Here is a 19478-nt window from a genome sequence, read left to right as displayed (position 1 = left end):
GTTTTGAGTTAAGTGTGAACTTGTTCCTTGTTTCTTGATCTGAAACTTATTTCTTCCTGTCTGATTCAATGATTCATTCATCTGCACTGTTATATATCCCATGGAATTTTAAATTGAACTCAGCAAAAATCCTTAAACTTCTTCCATTCCAGAGAAGACCTAAGAGACCCAGCCCTTGTTCCTTGTGTGCAGTTCATTTACATGTTGTAAACCTTTCCCTAACTACTGTAATTCCTAAAGTGAGAGCTCATACTTGATTTATGTGTATATTTCATGTTCTGTTTCCCAGATGGTGGAGACAAGGGGAGCTGTTCTAACATAGGCCAGTTGAAAGTTTCAAGTGATTAACTTTGGCCATGGGATCTCAGGCTACTGAAATACAACAAAGACAGGATTCAGATTCTCTGTCTATCTGAGACATGTCAGTCTACTGTCTACCCAAAAGAACATTATAAGTTCAAACAGCCTCAGCTCTAGCTCTCCCTTGAAGAAAACTTGGCCTTCCCATGTCTGAAGTCAGGGGTGAAGCTTCTCGAGGCAGGACCCTGTATCCTGGCAGAGGCATAGCCTTTAAATGTTAACTAAGCAAGCAAGAGTTCCAGGCTGTGCAGGGTACTTGTCCTCCGATATCCACCCTACACAAGCAGAGATCTGTGTCTCTCAGAATGTGAGAGAGGGTCACAGTCAATGGCAGGCACCAATGTGTTGTGTGCCCTCTTCTCTGTGCTGCAGGTACACTGTGTGGGTCATCTTGTCTGTGCAGTGATTGCAGATTCTGAGACGCACGCAAAACAAGCTGCAAAGCGAGTGAAGATTGTCTACCAAGACTTGGAGCCTCTGATCCTAACTATTGAGGTATGAGATCAAGCCTATGGCAGTTCAGGGGCCAAAGAGCAGGTGTGAGTGGCATGTCTGCTGCAGTGCTTCAGCATAGGAACAGGAAAATCTGATGCAGTGGCTTCCAGAGCACAGGGAATCCATTGGCTCCAAGGGTGAGCATTAGCAATTTCCCAAGAACCTGGCTCTTTCTTCTCTTCTGTGCCACTCACAGCAGTGTTTTCTCCCCTGCACCCTCAGAGAGGGCAGCTGGAAATCTTGTGCTCTCTGTTCATGTTTGGAAGGAGAGGAACCCTATTGTCCTAGTGCTCCAAACATGTCCTGAGACCCAGACTCATTTGTCCACTTCTGTCCCATGTCTGTCTCTGGATTAATGACTGAGACCACATGAATGGAAGAGCTGTTGTCACAACTGAGATGGGGCTTGGGTAGATTTTTTTTAAGTGAATGGGCTGTCTAGGGTGTAGAGATCTAACAAAGGTATTAGCATGGTTTGGAAGGGGAAAGGTCAGAGTGCTGAGTGGGCAGCCGGGGTAGCACAAGCTGTCCTATAGCTCTGATTCATAGTGTCTCGTGCTTTGTCAGGAACACAGTGGGAGCTGATAAGATATCCCATAAAGCATACTGTAGACACTACTATTCTGTAATGCACATCTTAAATACCCATGAGACGTGGATCATTTGATGCCTACGGAATTTTAGCAACTGAAAAAAATTGAGTGTTGCATTTCTATCCTAATTTTCATGCAAAAGCTGAAAAGTTATCGAGGTTGTAAGACCTGCCCCATGAAATGATAGCATTCACCTGTATGCATTCCCTTGTTCTTCCAACATGGCCCTTGCATCAATGATAACTAAAGAAGCAAGGCTTCCAGGCTCTACACGGTACCCACTCTCTGAAGTGTGTCCCACACCAGCCCAGTTTTGCCTCTCTCGGAATGGGAGAGAAGAGCACAGACAGGAACAGATCTGTGGGGTGACTTCTTTGACAGCAGAGGCCTCCTGTGCCACAGGCACATTGTGTGGCTCATCTTAAAATGAGGAAACAGTTGGCCAAGATCAGTGTCTCCACTTGACCTTGAGTGTGTTTCCTGTCTTGCCTTATTTCTAGGAACATGGTCCTTGGTTCTGGAAATTTCCCTTAGCATTTTTCAAATTAAAATAAAGTCATGTGAAAAAGACAAAATTAAAAAGGTTATAGTGTTTTTCTAGCCAGTTTGAAATTCAAACCCCCTTTTTCACTTTTCAGTTTCTTTTCTTCATTTGTTTCGTGCTGTTCTTGGCTATTTTATATATTCTTTCCATGAAAATTTTGGTTTTGAGTAATAATTACTTTTGAAAGAAATTATTTGAGTAATGATTCATCGAAATTTTATTTGTAATCTTTACCAGTGACTAAATATTCACTTTCTCCTTTTTTGCTTCACAGCCAAATGAAAGTTGTGCCTAGCACTTTCCCCTTCCTATCTCATCCTCAACTAACACACCCCTAATTGCTTGCAGAAAACACCAGACACTGGCATTGCATGAGAGTCACCTCTCATTTTGAAGTGAGGTCAAACTCTCCTGTGTCATTCAGTGCCAGTCTATGTCAGGGAGCTCCACCCAACTCTCAGTACAAGGCTGTCCTAATACCACCTTCCTGACATGGAGTGTTTGGGAAATTGGTTCAGAGTTGCCCAAAGAACAATCAGCAACTGGGATTGTGGTACCCAGGGAAGCCTTATGTGAACCATCAACCCATGGCTGCTGGTCCCTGGTGCCCCACAGCCCTGTGGGAATGAAATACTCATGGCCCTGAAGGAGAAGCTTGAGTCTAACAGGCAGAGCTTGTGGCTCCAGTCATTAGTGGTTGTAGCTGGCACTTACATGACACTTATGCCATCCATGTCTTTTACATGTCTCAATTTACAGTCAGATGTTTGTGTGCCTGCAACAGATGATGCTCTGAGAGGCCTACAGTCACACACAGTGGAGGAAGGACCATGGATAGATGGCTCTGTCTGGTTCTGAGTCAGCTAAGTGGCCTTGGCTACATAGAGTGAATTGTTAATCCCAGAGAATCATCTGCCTGGAAAACAATAGCTACATTCTGGTTCCTGGAGGTATTAGGCATTTTGTGAGCAGGCTCAGTGTCCTTGGACTCCCTGGGCACATTTGCATTTGTTTCTTGGAGAATCTCTGAAGCTTGGCTTTCAGCTTAGCCTCCCAAAGCCAGTGGGAGAGTGACTGGATTCCCTCCACAAGGGAAATGTTACCCAGACCTGATCATTTTACACAGGCCTTGGGACTCCCAAGGACGGGCTTTCTAACCCAGGATGCCTCAGTTTCTACTCTCTTTTCAGGAAGCTATACAAAACAAGTCCTTCTATGGATCAGAAAGGAAGCTGGAGTGTGGGAATGTTGATGAAGCATTTAAAAAGGTTGATCAAATTCTTGAAGGTAAAACTTCCTTTAAAATGGAGCAGCAGGGAAACTTTTTGGGCATGTCAAGTTTAGGGCTTCCCTTGCTTTCTAGAAATCATCCCACAGCCTCAGTGGACTTTCCTCCCAGAATGTAGGTCCCTTGTTCATACTGCCTTTCCCTGTGTCTCTGGTGGGATCACAAGACATGTAAGGAACCCAGAAATGGTGCTACTTCTTGTCCAACCCCAGCCTGTTCTGTAACTGTGATTTCCTTTTCATTGTTGTAGGATATTGTCACCAAATAAAGAATTCTGAGTTGACTATAGTACAAAAGTTCTGTATAACTTCCTCGGGTTGCCATGGATACTGAGGAGAAATAATAGAGTGTAGTTAGAAGTGCTCTTTCTTGCAAAGCAGGCTCTGAACTTTTCTCTGGCTGCTTTCAGGATAGGATAGTTTTGTGTTTAGTTTTTTGAAATTGAACCGTGCTGTGTCATGCCAAGGATTTCTTTGGATTTACCCAGTTTGGGGGTCACTCAGGTTCTTAAATCTATGGGTTCATATTTTCTCCAAAGTTTGGGAAATATTCCACCATTACTTCTCAAATACTTGATTTCACTGACACAAAGATCTGATCCCCTTTATTTTGTCACATGGTTTATGAGACTCCCCTTGTTTTCTAGTCTATTCATTACATTTTTCTGATTCCTGTGTTTGTCTGAAGGGATTCTGTCTTCCTAGGCTTCTCTCCTTAGGTCCTTTGGCTTTCATGAGGCTGTTTGCTTTTCCACAGCTTCAAAGTTAATTATGTAACCAGCAGACAGACATCTTTTGATGTCCTCTTGGATGTAGAGAAACAAAGGGAAGTGTGAGAGGCCTGGCCTATGGAGCTGATAGCACCTAACTGACAAGAAGTAGTTAGGTTACAGTATTGGAAAAGAAGTGGCAAGGCACTAAACCCGCTGAGTCAAAAGGAACATGAGTGGAGGAATTAGAAGAAAGGAGAGTGTGGTGAGGGCCAGAATCACCCAGGAAATCCTACAAATAAGAAGCCTTACCTTTCCTTTGTACTGGGAGTGAGGTTTTACTGCCTCTAGGTGTTTTGAGATTTCTGGCTTTTCCAGAATTGAACCTGGCACACATGAGGTGCATAATGGCAGTTACTCTAAAAGCCACCTGCTAATGGGATCCTTTACTTGTATCCTGAAGTCCCTACTTACTAAGCCTTTCTCTCTCCCATTTAGGAACTTCTGTCAGTTTGTAGTGTGAGATAGATAGATAGATAGATAGATAGATAGATAGATAGATAGATGGATAGATAGATAGATAATATATATCTATTTATAATATCTATCTGTGTTTGTCACCTTCACTGTGTGGCTTCTCTGTCTATAGCTCACTTGGTGGAGTTTCTGTGTCATGAGACCATAGGAGTGGGTGGGAGAGACTTCCTGTTTTTTTCTGTCAGCCTGTAACTTCTAAGTATTTTCCTGTACCAGGTGAAATACATATAGGCGGTCAGGAACATTTTTATATGGAAACCCAAAGCATGCTTGTTGTCCCCAAGGGAGAGGATGGAGAAATTGATGTCTACGTGTCCACACAGTTTCCCAGATACATCCAGGTAACCTAGGGTCATTGCGGGTGGAGGATACTGCTAAGTGGCTTGTGCCAGCAAAATGTACTAAGAACAATTACAGGCAAAGCAACATATTAAGTACTAACAGACAATAAAGTTGGATATAACAGCCATATACTTTCCTAACTAGAAGAGGGTTTTTGTTAAAGTAGAAAGAGGTCTTTGTGGATCCATAGCTTTAAAATCAGTTATGCAACCAGCAGGCATCTTTTGATGTCCTCTTGGATGCTAAAAAACAAAGGGAAATGATAGCACCTAATTGACAAGAAGCAGTTAGTTTACAGTATTGGAAAATAAGTGGCAAGGCAGTAAACCCGCTAAGTCAAAAAGAACATAATGGAGGATTTAAGAGAAAGGAGAGTGTGGTGAGGGCCAGAATCACCCAGGAAATCCTACAAAGCAGAAGCCATAATCTGCCTTTGTAGTGGAGTGAAGTTTTGTAATAGAGTCCATCCCTGGCAGCTCGGTAGCACAAACACTACTCATTCATTCACCTACTCATCTCTTCTGAAGTCATTGGTTTCCTCTGTCCATGTCCCAGACAACCCAAATGCAAAGAAGGAGATGATGCCTGCCTGAACTGGTCTAAGCATTGAGGTAAACAGTCAGGGAGCAAAGTGAAGGGATCCGGAAACAGTGGGGAGGTACCAAGGACCAGAGAAGGAGGAGTGTGTGGATGTGAACAGGGACACTGGGGATGGTGAAACACCAAGAGGGACCAGATCACTGCCGTTCCTCAGCTCTTCTGCTCCATTCCCTGTGTGACAATGGGCCATTTATCTTGGGTTCCCCAGCAATACAAAACAGTTGTTAAGACAAAATGATCTATAAATATTAGGATGACCAAAACAGGAACCCACATCCTGAGATGACCAATTGGTCAGTGTTCACAGTCACCCAGTAAGGACGTTAAATGTAGAAACAGAAAATAGAGAAGCTGAGGAGACCATGACTTCTTACTTTTTCAGGAAACCTCCCTGAGGAATTAGTGTGAGAAGGATACTCTGGCTGTAGTTCTGGCAGGCACAGAACTATCTCACTGCTATAGAAATAACTAGGTAATATTAATAGTGGTTTTGGCAATGCCATTCTAGCCAAATATCCACAAGTATGGTTGTAGGTGATGGTAAGGTTATTGGACATTTTCTTCTGTGTCATTTATCATAACCACATGAACCTCATGGCATGTGTATCATATTGAACAGTATGGAATCCAGTTTTGTAATGGTTGTGACCGTGGGGTACAGGCTTCCTGTTTACTTGTGGATATGGCAGTGATGGTCTTAAGCCTTGCTGAAAATGGGCCAGATTAATGAAAACTGGTATTGTCCACAGGAAGTAGTTGCCTCTACCTTGAAGCTCTCAGTCAACAAGGTCATGTGTCATGTAAGGCGAGTTGGTGGGGCCTTTGGAGGAAAGGTGGGCAAAACCAGCGTCATGGCAGCCATCACTGCATTTACTGCCAGCAAGTAAGTGGGACAAATCTGTGAAGGAAACTGAGAGTGAAATGAAATATTTTTTTATATATATAATTTTTTTTCAATTTAAATTAGAAACAAGCTTGTTTAGCATGTCAATCCCGGTTCCCTTTCCCTCCCCTCCTCCCAGTCTCTCACCAACCCTCTATCCCATCCCCTTTCTGCTCCCCAGGGAGGGAAAGGCCTTCCATGGGGGATCTTTGTATTTTGTATTATCATTTGGAGTGAGGCCTTGACCCTCCCCTGTGTGTCTAGGCTGAGAGAGTATCCTTCTATGTGGAGTGGGCTCCCAAAGTCCATTTGTGTACTAGGGATAGATACTGATCCACTACGAGAGACCCCATAGATTAACCAGACCTCCAAACTGACATCCTGTTTCAGGGGGTCTGGAACAGTCCTATGCTGGTTTCCCAGCTATCAGCCTGGGGACCAAGAGCTCCACCTGGTTCAGGTCAGCTGTTTCTGTAGGTCTCTCCAGCCTTGTCTTGACCCCTTTGTTCATCACTCCTCCCTCTCTGCAACTGGATTCCAGGAGTTCAGCTCAGTGTTTAGCTGTGGGTATCTGCTTGTCTTTCCATCAGCTACAGGATGAAGGCTCTAGGATGGCATATAAGGTAGTCATCAATATCATTATTGGAGAAGGGCATTTAAGGTAGCCTCTCCATTATGGCTTAGATTGTTAGTTGGTGTCACCTTTGTAGATCTCTGGACATTTCCCTAGTGCCAGATTTCTCTTTAAACCTATAATGGCTCCCTCTATTATGGTATCTCTTTCCTTCTTCTCCTCTCTTCTTCCCCCGACTCAATCTTCCTGCTCTCTTTCCTCCTCTCCACTTCTCTTTCTCCTAATTCCCTCTCCCCTCCCCCATGCTCCCAATCAGCTCAGGAGATCTTGTCCCTTTCCCTTTTTCTGGGGGACCATGAATGTCTCTCTTAGGGTCCTCCTTGTTTTCTAGCTTCTCTGGCACTGTGAATTGTAGGCTGGTAATCCTTTTCTATATGTCTAAAATCCAAATATGAGTGAGTACATATCATGTTTGTCTTTTTGTGACTGGGTTACCTCACTCAGAATGTTAATACCGGCATTTGTAGTAAGAAAGAATCTCGGTTAATTTATATAAGAGCACACATGAGAAAAAAAACACACAAACAAGATGTCAGTTTATGAAATGTCTGTCTTCCTTTATCAAGGTCCATAAGAACCAAAATAAGTATCAGTTACTGAAAAATATGGTGAAAACCATTGAAAAAATATTACTATACTTGGGATAGGAGCTGGTGGCCAACCTTTAATCCTAGGACTATGGAAGCAGAGGCAGATGGAGCTATGTGTGTTCAAGCACAGCCTGGTCTCCAGAATGAGTTCCAGAACAGTCAAGTCTACAGAGAGAAACCCTGTCACAAAAAAAAAAAAAAACAAACCAAACCAAACCAACCAAATGAATAAATGAAATATTATGATATGTGGAAAGTCAACAGAAACAGATTCTGAGTGGGTGGGGTTACTTGTCCCAAGCATTGAGAGTCTGGGCTATATGTTTATGGAACAGATTTGCAACCTACTTAATCTCCCCAATCAACCAGCCCTCCTCTCTCTCCCTCTCTGCCTCCACCCTGTGTGTTTGTCTTAATGTCTCTCTCTTCCCTCTCTCTTGAATTAAACAGATATTTTTTGAGTTACGCTTACATTTATTTATCTCATTGTTTTTCAAGAAGGATGTTAACACCTCACCACAGGAAATTACCTTCTAGGTGTAATATCACTGCAGAATAATAGCTCACATGCTTGCTTGTTTCATTGTTCTGTATTTTCTGTCTCAGACATGGCCGTGCAGTCCGCTGCATTCTGGAAAGAGGAGAAGACATGTTAATAACTGGAGGCCGCCACCCTTACCTTGGGAAGTATAAAGTGAGCAGAAGAAGGAGTACGGGAAGATTTGAGCTGCAAATAGAACAGGCTATAAATGCACATGGCAGCATTTGGCTGCTCTGATGGGGGAAGAAAAAGGACATCAACAGATGTGTCTTTGACAGGGTGTCTACTGCTGCCATGAAACACCATGATCAAACAACTTAGGAGGAACGGGTTCATTTCACCCACATTTCCACATTACAGCCCATCATTGAAAACAATTAGGGCAGACATTAAAGCAGGGCAAGATCCTGGAGGGAGAAGCTGATGCAGAAGCCACGAAGGGATAGTTTGCATCCTCTGGTTTTCTCAGCCTGCTTTCTAATAGTACCCAGGACCATCAGCCCAGGGGTGGCATCACCCACAATGGGCTGGGCCCCTCTCCCATCAACCACTAGTAATCACTAATATCCTACACCTTGTCTACAGCCCAATCTTATAGAGACATTTTCTCATTTGAAGTTCCCTCCTCTCGGATGTACCTAGCTGGTGTTGCATTGACATAAAAACCAGCCAGGACAAAACAGTAGTCTGTTTTTATACTTCTTATGCTCCAGTTTAATTATCATCCAGTTCAATGAGATTTTTTGCTTTGCTCAGAGATGTCAGCTAGAGAGAGAGAACCAGCTAACATTGTGCATTGCAGAGAGAATAATTGGAAAACGTGTGACTGTGTATATCCATGAAAGTAGATCTGATAACCATTCTTTTCTCACATAGAAGGTAAAAAATAGACTAATTCCTGGGACAATAGTGCTGTATGAAATTGCAATTATTTGCAAATGGTTCCTCATTTTTAAAATATATCAAGCATATCTTGAAAAACCATGATGGAGAAATTCCTAGAAAAGTTTCTATCGTAGAAAATAATTATCTTTTACCTTTTAAAAGACTATTTTACATTTTAAAATTGTCTGACAACTTTAAGACATAACCAAAATCTCTCTGGATCTTAAACCTTTATTATGTTATTTCTCATTTAGGTAAAAGGCTTGTAGCCTGCATAGATTTGGGGAGGGAGGACTTGCTCCAATCATTCAGGGACTTGAATCTCTAATGGCATCTTATCCCTTTAGACTGTACTCTCAAATGTTGTATCCACAAAGTGTGTATGACTATTTCAATTCACATTTAAGTTAACAAAATACAACAGAACTAATGTTATGTTCTATTTTTGCACTAACTATTTCAAGTACACACTGACAACCTGTAGTTATTGACTACCATATTGTACATGTGGACACAGAATATTGTCATTATCCCAGAGGGTTCTATTGGAACCCTGTGCAGAGACCCTGAGTCCTTCACAGAGGCATCTACACTTAACAATAGACAATGGCATACTCATGTGGACGATACATCCATTGCCAAACCTCTAAGTGGTGGACCTTGCTTCTGTCTAGACATCTTTGAGACTGACTTTGCCACTTAGTTGTGTTGGTGGCTAGGAAATGGAGTCTTGTGTGCCCAGATGCCTGTCTGGGGCTGGTTCAGAGCCTCAGAATAACAACTCTAGTCTTGACTTCATACAGAACACTGAGACTGAGTAGAGTGTTGGTAAGTTCCATGCTGTAACTGGCTTGAGTACTTACAAGAGGCTCATGCAATTACTATGGACAAGATGGCCTGAGAGCGTGAGGATGGAGCAGGTGGCTGCAACAGGCAGGATGAAGAGACAGGAAGCATTTGAGTCAAGACACAGTTGTAGGATATGGAACAGATGAGCTCCAGAGCTTATACTCTATAAACTAAAACAGTATTTGTTGAAAACCTTAGCACCACATGATGAATAAGGCCACAGGACACAGCCTAGAGATTTCTAAAAGAAAAAATGTGGAAGCAATGAGAATTCTGTAAGGAAAATGATGATCTTGTTTGTGTGAGTGTTGGGGGAGAAATGAGAAGAAGACATTGAAACAGAAATGCCCTTCACCTAACTGTAGACCATAGAGGCCATCACCATGGCAGTGATGTTCAGGGATGGAGAGTCGTGTGAGGATAGGAAATGAGATTAATATCCATGTAGTAATATTGAGCACTTGCTTTGGTTGATCATCTGCCTATACTTCTGCATATCACCTGATTTATTTCCATTTCAAATATATTAAGAAAATTTACATATTACTTACTTTTCCTGTGGCTGTTACAAAATACCCTAAAAAAACTTAAAGGCATAAGTATTAATTTTGATTTATAGTTGGACAGTACCACCTTCATGGCAAGGAAGAGCTTGAAACAGCTCCTCACATTGCAGCAGGGTCAGGAAGAATAAAACTGTGAGAAATGTGCTCAGTGACTGGTCTCCTTTCATGCAGTCTAGGACTGAGCCAAGGGAATGGTGCTACCCAATGTTATGGTTGTCTTCCCAGTTCAGTTAACCCAGTCAAGAAGATCCCTCCTCCAGATATTCAGAAACCTGTCTCCTAGGCAATTCTAGATCTAGATAATTAGCACTGACTCCCACACAGTGTTTTCCAGGAGCACTAAGCCTGCTCCATATCCAAGAAACACCTGTCAGATCTGAGTCCATGAAGCTTTTCCAAACTATGACTAAGCAAATGTTCTATAAACTTGACCTCTTGAGCCTGTATCAACAGTCAGTTTTCCCCTGCCCCTAGGTTGGATTCATGAATGATGGCAAAATCTTGGCCCTGGACATGGAGCATTACAGCAATGGAGGGAGCTCCCTGGATGAGTCATTATGGGTAAGTGTATGAAAGGAAGTTTTCTTCCTCCAAGAGTGTTACATAAAATGATTCCACTCAGGAACTATTCACTCTTTACTCAACACTTAATGAAGGTATGGAGACTCTCACTGCAGGATAGCATAGAGTTTCTCAGAGCAAACGACAAGTGTAGCCCAGAGACCTTGGCCAAGCGTGTATCTGTGTTTCCTCTCTATGTTTCCCACACCTAGATGTGTGCAGTAGACTAGGCTTTCCCAACTTGGGCCCTGTGGGTATTTTCAATTGTGTAACTCTTCATGGGGCTGTCCGTGCATTATGAGATGGTCACCAGCATCCTTGACCTGTAAACATCATTGGCATGTTACCTCCAAGTCTCAGCAGCTACAACTATTTCCAGACATTGCTAAATATGCACATTTGCTAGAAGGAACGATTTCCTCTGGTTGAGTATATGTGCATTGAAACAGACACCAGAACTCCTTTTAAAATTTTGACACTGTCTCATTCTATAGGCCCAATGTTTAGGAGTTATAAACATATCCTAAGCTTCTTCTGGAAATAGTTGGAACTAGGAAAAATGCATTTGCTTTCAAGTGTGAAAATTAAAGGTAATAATTAGGAAGAATTTAAAGCCTTTAAAATTATTTTACAGCCAGGTATATTTAACTGTAATATCATGTCTTTTGGCGTTTTTTTGCTGAGCTGTGAAGAGGGGAGCTGTTTCCAGCCTGGTTGCATTGTGAGGTGTCTGCATGGTGGGACATGCCCAGAAGGCCAAAGTCTCTCATATCCATTCTGTGTTTTTCCAGGTCACAGAAGTGGCACTTCTGAAGATGGACAATGGTTACAAGTTTCCCAACCTTCGCTGCCGGGGCTGGGCCTGCAAAACCAACCTTCCGTCCAACACGGCTTTCCGTGGGTTTGGCTTTCCTCAGGCAGGGCTGGTCATCGAAGTCTGTATCGCAGAAGTTGCAGTCAAATGTGGGCTGTCCCCTGAGCAGGTAACTCTAGTCTAGTCTTCTGAATAAAAGATGCTATCTGAGATGACAATACTTGGGATCAGCATTGGGATCAGGTTGAAGAATTATTGAGGTGATCTGGAAATTAAATATTTGCCAGGATTTGCCCAGTCAACTATTTAATACAGTCAGTAACCAAGTTTATTGGTCTTGCCTTGCCAGTGCTCCACCTTATAAAAACTGAGAAACACTATTTTGAAGAGTGTGAATAGGATTTTCACCTGGTAGTGAGAAGTCCACCTTAGTTCACCTTGTTAGTGAGAATATCCCAATAGTTGGGGTTGTATTATAATTGTGTATTGCTATAACAAAATGTTGGCAGCTAAATGTATACATACATGCATGCATGCATGCATGACACACACACACACACACATACACACACACACACACACACACACACACACACACACACATATATATATATATATATATATATGTCTCTATGTTTATGTCTATATCTATATGGTCTGTTTCATTCAGACCTTAGATGTCTAAGACCATGGTGCTGGTATCAGTTTGGTTCTGATGATTGCACAGCAAGTGACAGTGCAAGATCTTATCCAGAGGGGTCACATGGCAGAACAAGAGGTTAGAGAAAGGTTTAGCAATCAAACTCACTCTTTGCTAGTAATTCAATCTCGTGGGAAGTAACCAGGGTCTCATGAGAACTACCAAGTCTCTAGATAGGACATCATTTCCCACCTGGCCTCACCTCTGAAATGTTCACCATCCTAACACCACTATTCTGAGAAGCTCACATCACATGTTCCTGGCTTTGGGAGATAAACCACACCCAAACTATAGCAACAATGTAACCATCCTTGAGGCCTGACAAACCCCCCTTCAGTGTTTCCTTATCATCTGAGGCTGTCACAGGTATCTTCAGCCTGGAGGACCAGCCTTCAGGCTGCACAGGGCTTGTAAGGAATCCACAGCATTGGTGGGAACTGAGACTTTTCTATGTGAGGGGATTAGGCAGGAAAAAAGCCCTCATACACTGTCTTCATGGTTCCTTTCTTTATTCTTCATACTTCTGTGCTATTTCTGCATTCTAGCTCTATCATTTTATTCTTGATGTTTCCTTTTTGACTTTCTCACTCTTGATGTTTTCTTTCTAGTCCATTTTAGCTTCTTCTTCCTCTTCTGTCCTTTTCCTTACAACTTATATACCCCAATACAATATTTTAGGCAATACAGGGGCAACATGGGAGTTGTATTCCATTTCTCAAATGAATGATTATATGTAAAAGATTAGAAACAGAGTCATACCATTCTCTCACATGCAATATATCTAAGTAAGTTGTCACAGAGCAAGGAAGGAGCAAGTCTTTCATTGGCAGGCTGCAAATTGTGGTTGTAAAGAAAGAATCAATCACTTTATTATCTGTCTTGAGAGGTAACCTTATAAGGAATTTTAAAGTAGTCATAAACCTAATCTAATGAAGAACAAAAGAAAATGAGAAAATTGTACGTTTATATCCTATATAAATCTTTCGAAGTAACACCCTGTAATCAGGGCTAGTAATTTCCAGATTCTCTTTGGGTCCCATAGGTGCACAGAGAGTGCCAGGTATAGGATAAAGAGACCTCAGACTGTCATAAATCCTCTAGTTCAGACTCATGTCAACACTTCTGACCTACCATAAATCTTTTAGCATCAGCTCATGTTGATACTCCCAAGAAACTGTGACACCTTACCACTTCAAATATCAAAATGAACTTTCTGCCCTGTGTGTAACCCTTGGCCACAAAAAGAAACTTGTATCCCTAACTCAGGGCATGAAGTCAAATTATTTCTGTTGCCATGACCAGCCAGAACTTCTCTCCCCAGGGTGTTTCTGAATAAAAGCTCTTTCTGTTACAACACTTCTGTCCTCTGCTCCCTGTCACCTGCACAAATCCAGAACTGAATTCTTCTATAAATGTGAAACAGTCAGCTGAGCTTTGAGTCTTTAGGATGCATACCCATATGAGAAAATGGAAGTCAGGTATCTGTGCAGAAAATTAGTCACTATCCTAGTTATCAACCAGACCTACCAAGTAAAGTGTGTCCAGCAATCAGGCTGCATTGTTATTTCAGCCCTGGCCCAACAAATGACACAGCTCAGCTCTATGCCGTTGTAATCTTTAGATTATTCTTTCTTGGGTTGTTTATCTTAAAAACCAGTAGCAAGGCATCTGGTCTAAACTAAAGTTATTTTAAAGCTTTGCTTCTGTTAATGTTGCAAACTAAAATCTGTGGCTGGGTCTCTTCAGCATTAAGAGAATCAGAGCCAGCCTGGCTCCTGGGTTAATTCAATTGTTCACCTTGATTGATAACCAGAGCTATCATTATTAATATCACTTAGACAATACAGTTAAGGGAGGAATAATCTTGACAATCCACTGACAAAAATGCTCAGTAAATCCACATGTATTCACGAGATAAACACACTAAAATATAAGCAGTGGAGGTCTCTCCACATTGACTCACACCATGCCTGATACCAAGAAAAGATTGTAACAGCAACATGTAAAATCACAACAGAAGCAAAAGACATTCCAGAGTCTGTAGCCTTGTAGCCTTGCTTAACAAGCTTCACCCATCAGAGAGTTTTCTTCCTGATGGACTGACACCTTGAATGTCAATTTTCAACTGCTGCAACAAGGCCATCTGCAACAAGGTTTGTCATTTCAGTTATTCACTTGTCACCAGTTGGGTCTTTTAAGTCTCATCCCCAACTTCATTAATTAACAAAAATAATTTCCTTCTTGGTGCCTCTTCCACCAAGGTTCTAGCATGGAGTTTAGGTAAGACTCCTCCTCTGCATTGTGCCAGGGAAGACAAAGGATGAAAAGGAGTACCTGGGAAACACACACACACACACACACACACACACACACACACACACCACAACTGTTCCCAATCTGTTTATTGTCCTCTCTTAGACACCTTATGCAGATGGTCCTTAAACAGAACTGCCTCTGGCAAACACACTGCTCTGCCTAGTGTCCAAGGAGGCTTGGAGAGCCCAAGAACTCAATTCATCTGCATTTCCCCCCTTAATAGTAAACTCTGTGACCCTAGGCAGGAGCCATCTGCTTTATGTCTCTTAAACTTGTAGGGGCCCTTGTCCCCCTTGTCCTGGCCCTCTGACCACAGCCTCTGTCCTTGTTATGTTGGTAGCAGGAGGGAGAGGGAATTACACAAAGACACGCCTGCCTGTCCAGAATGGTCTCTTTAATCTGCTTTCCCTCAAGTGGCATACTGTATTAGGTTCCACTTTCCCACTTACAGGGATCAGGGCAATTGGTAGAGGGGTGGCTGGGGAGCGTGTGTGTTTATAATGGCCTCTATCTGCTTGTAGAGGGTGCTGGCCGGAACTGTGAGGTTCTCTCAACTAGGAAAATAAGGCCCCGGTGTCTTTGATGTCAGCTGAGGGGCTTAGTTGCCAGTTCTGGAAAGACAGTAACAGTCTACTCAGGGAGTCAACTTCTGGGGATAGAACCTGCTCATTTTGGGTTCCCTGCATAAGACCTACCCATGACTGAGCCATCATAGATAGTGGAAAGGAACTCATGAGGCTTCACTCTGCCTTGAGGGACTAAAGGCTGTTAATGGTTGCTGTCGGCATGGCTGTCACTTTATTTAGTGTTGTAACCACTGGTCAGTTGTCCATGCTTCAGAAAATAACCTCCCACCCATGTCTCCACAGACAACCGTAATTATATACAGTTGTTCATTCATTAAAAAATTGTGTAGGCCAGGGAGTTTGGGAAGTGGAAGGAATTCAATGGGATGGGGTGTGGCAGAAACTCTTCAAGAATTCACAAAGTAATCTCATTTGTCCTTCCTCCTAGCTGTCAGTTATATTTAAACAAATATCCCTATTGGCTGGCTTTGGGAATAAGTGGTCCTGTTTCACTACAGCATCTAAATAACCCAGGTTGCATGGCCCAGGCACTTTTCAACAGATGCCCAAACATACAAGAACTGAGAGTCACGAATGTACCTGGAACATACTGAGATACAAGGGAATACAGGTCAAGGACTCCATCCTATAAACGTGCACAAGAAAAGCATACAAAAAAGAGAGTCTAGCATAGTTATGAGGTTCTTAGTGGAGGATGAGGATGATGTCATGCCTTGAGAAGGACCGTAGAAACAACTAGGCAGAACATATGTCGGCCTATAGGATGGGCAGAAATGGATGAAGAAGACAGTGGGTGGACAAGACCATCTCTTCTGAGCTTCCCTCACTGTTTAATCTCCTTTCCTTTCATAGGTTCGGACCATCAATATGTACACGCACATCCATAAAACCCCCTACAAGCAGGAGATCAATGCCAAGGCCCTCACTGAGTGCTGGAGAGAATGCATGGCCAAGTCTTCCTACTCAATGAGGAAAACAGCTGTAGGGAAATTCAATGCAGAGAATTCCTGGAAGAAGAAGGGGCTGGCCATGATCCCCCTGAAGTTTCCTGTGGGTATTGGATCAGTAGCCATGGGACAGGTCAGTTCTTGAAACACAGTTTAAATGTCACCTGGCAGGGGCTTGGCAAACAAAGGTGCTGGGAAATGTCCCTCACATTGATTAGTCATATGTCGGCACTGTCCAACTGTTAAACCCCACCCAGGTTCTGATTAGCAAAGTCTGTATTAATCTGGGACAGGAGAACTTGACTGCTTATGGCCCCACCTTGGGGAGGAACATTCTTGGTGGAAAATCTTGGGGGACCCTGATTTTCTGCTGGCTGGTGCTAAGCAGCTGAGATAACTGCTCAAGGTCCTGGGTGTTCATGTGTCCAGTGGAGACTTCTCTTCCAGACACTGTGACTTGGTGTTTTAGGACAAAAAATAGAAATGGGAGATTGTGGGACCCTGGGAGCCCTTTTCCCTCACTAAGTAAGGGTTAATTAAACACGGAAAAGTAAATTATTTGACGTTTTAAATGCAATTTTAGGAGTTGGTTCTCCTCATAACTGTTAAGAGGGAAGACTGAGAACTGTTGCTATGGTTCCTTATCTGACTAAATAAGTCTTTGCTTAGCTACTAAACTCCACTGTGTGTGTGTGTGTGTGTGTGTGTGTGTGTGTGTTTGATGTGCCTATGTGTGTGTATCTTACACACACACAAATAAAAATAAAATAAATCTTTTGATTTAGTCACACTCTACCCTCTGGCAAACCTACAAAAATTATGTTCTCATTTTCAGTATGAGAACACTGAAATCTGGGATTTCAAACACCTCCCCTGCTCCCGGAATGTAAAATCTAGGCCAAGTCTGACACTGGTGTGCAGGCAGCTCTGGGGAGTGCCTACTCACAGCACCCTTTGATGGAAGTGAGGTGGGAGTCAGCTGACCTGAGGAGAGAGGAGGCAAGGCCAGTGCTGCAGCTTCATCCTTAGAGCTGTGAAGAGCCCTCCTTGGGCACCCTGTGCTTTAAGCTGTACTGAGGGCTGTGAAGGGTGGGGATCTGTCACACACCAAACACTTGCTGGTAGGCACGTCCTGAAAGGCTGTGTTCTGAAGAGAGCAACTAGAGGAGGGAACTAGGGATGAGACTGGAGCCCACCCCCACCCCACCCCTTCCATGGAAGGCCTGCACTGGTGGGTTTGTCTAAACCGGGCCTGATCTCATCTTGATGGTGATCCTGTCTGTCTTCTGTCTGCTGGCAGGAGACACAGGGGGCTGGCAATCTGTTTCTTAAGATATTGTTTAATAATTGGTGGCATTTAAAGATATGTATATCCAGGATATCCCGCCCCCCTCTGTCCCTGGGCAGAGCAACATTCAGGTTTATGTGTAGAGATTCTTTGCTGAAAATGCAAATCTGTACACACACAGGTTGAAGGGAAGGGGAGTAACTCTCCATACATGTTCCCATAGTTAGAGGTCATCCAGATGGTGAGAGAGAGAGCCAGATATGACCTGAGCATGCCTAACTCCAGATCCCTGTCTTCACCGCCTCACACTGCCTTCCCTAGCAGAAGCTGCTCTCACCCAGCTGCTCAGGGCTTCAAATGCACCTCACCTAAAGATTCTTTCATGTTTCAGAGGAATACTGAAACATGGCTGCAGTATTTGGGAACTCTTAAGATTTGCACTAATTTCTCACCAAGTGGACAAAATTCTCTCCATGCATTGTTGAACCCTCTGGCTCAGCACTCTAGTTGTGTTGGTTTTGTGACTGGAGCTTTGTGGAATTATCTTTTGTGATGCTAACAGTGAGCCATGTGGTGTGTCACTTAATGTAACCTAATTTGACTCTTTTAATAGCCTAATAGTTCGCCACATCACAAGGAACTAACTACTCTGCAGCCTCTGATACAAATGCTGCCCTGTGCCCACAAGGAGAATGCTCTCACCAGCAGGGTCATGCAATGGAGAGCACATGAAATCCCTTGCTGTTGGAGCTTAGTCACACATACTAGGTTCATGTATGTATCCCAAACTCATTCACCAGAGCCAACAAGACAAAATACATAACCTATAAACTCATGAAATGGATCAAATCACAGTGCTCTTGCAAATTCATATATGAAGTATGTTGAGTGCTAGTACATCTGAACATTGTGTCCAATATGAAGGGATGGCTCTGGATCCATCCTTACCCGAGTACTGTGAAATGAAATAGAACAAAGCCCAGAGTGACCGTTCCATCTGGAAGCACAGTGCAGGCATCCAGCTCTGGGCTCTCAGAAGAGGATACCACTGCTTATGTGTCATTTGGGAAGACATGCCAGGAACATGAAATGGTGTCTCCAGGAGTCATGTAAACACAATCTCTTCCATCTCTGCAGGGCCCTTATGTATACTACTAAGACCTGATATTATAAAATGGTCTGTTTGGGCACTGAGTTTGTTTGCCCTCAGACAAACTATCACTATTTTGTCAAATCATCCTTATTTTGTCAAATCATCACTAGTTTACAGCTGTTTACCAGGAAGGTGGACATTGTCTTCTCTGTCATAAGTATCTTCCTTTGAACAGTGGGGATTTCAGCTTGTTCACCAGAATAACACACAGCTTTGGATGTTGATAAAGGAGCAGTTCTCTGGGTGTGGTCCTCAGGCTACAAGTGGATGTAAAATCCTCCTAGTGTACAAAGAATTGATTTAGGAAAGCACTCCTCTGTGTAGGTTTATCTGGATTGATGTGGAATTCTTGAACTTTGACTTGTGACCAGGGCTGCTTAGAAGTGATCTGAAGATTCTCCCCTATCCCCCGGCACACACTGAAGAACAGGGCAATCATAGTGTGCTTTCCGCTGTCTCCAGAGCGTCAGCGTTTGATGTAGTCTAGCAAGGCTGTCCTCAGGGTACCACTCTGCCCAGGAAAAATAGGAATATCCAAGGTCTTAACCAGGGATCACAGGGAGGATCAAGTGAGTACCTTGGTTTTATAAGCTGCTGAAAATACCCAAGCAAAGGTAAAGATGAGTAAAGATGAAAGTGACTACAAATTTTTAAGCTATCTTTAAGATAAGGAAACAGAGGAGTCCTTGTTGGGGG

The 19478-nt window shown here is 43.0% G+C and overlaps 1 protein-coding gene across 1 annotated transcript in view; it reads left to right on the top strand.

Annotated features, from left to right (window-relative positions):
- LOC100765484 (aldehyde oxidase 1) overlaps positions 1 to 19478 on the top strand; it is a 62019-nt gene that overhangs the window by 30308 nt on the left and 12233 nt on the right. The window contains 8 exon segments of the mRNA NM_001291944.1: positions 733 to 855; positions 3183 to 3279; positions 4743 to 4867; positions 6218 to 6351; positions 8182 to 8269; positions 10891 to 10977; positions 11769 to 11960; positions 16247 to 16474. Coding sequence (NP_001278873.1) covers positions 733 to 855; positions 3183 to 3279; positions 4743 to 4867; positions 6218 to 6351; positions 8182 to 8269; positions 10891 to 10977; positions 11769 to 11960; positions 16247 to 16474 — 1074 coding nt within the window.

Source organism: Cricetulus griseus, chromosome 2 (genome assembly GCF_003668045.3).
Source record: "Cricetulus griseus strain 17A/GY chromosome 2, alternate assembly CriGri-PICRH-1.0, whole genome shotgun sequence".
NCBI classification, from domain to species: domain Eukaryota; kingdom Metazoa; phylum Chordata; class Mammalia; order Rodentia; family Cricetidae; genus Cricetulus; species Cricetulus griseus.
This window is presented reverse-complemented; position numbering and strand designations above follow the sequence as displayed.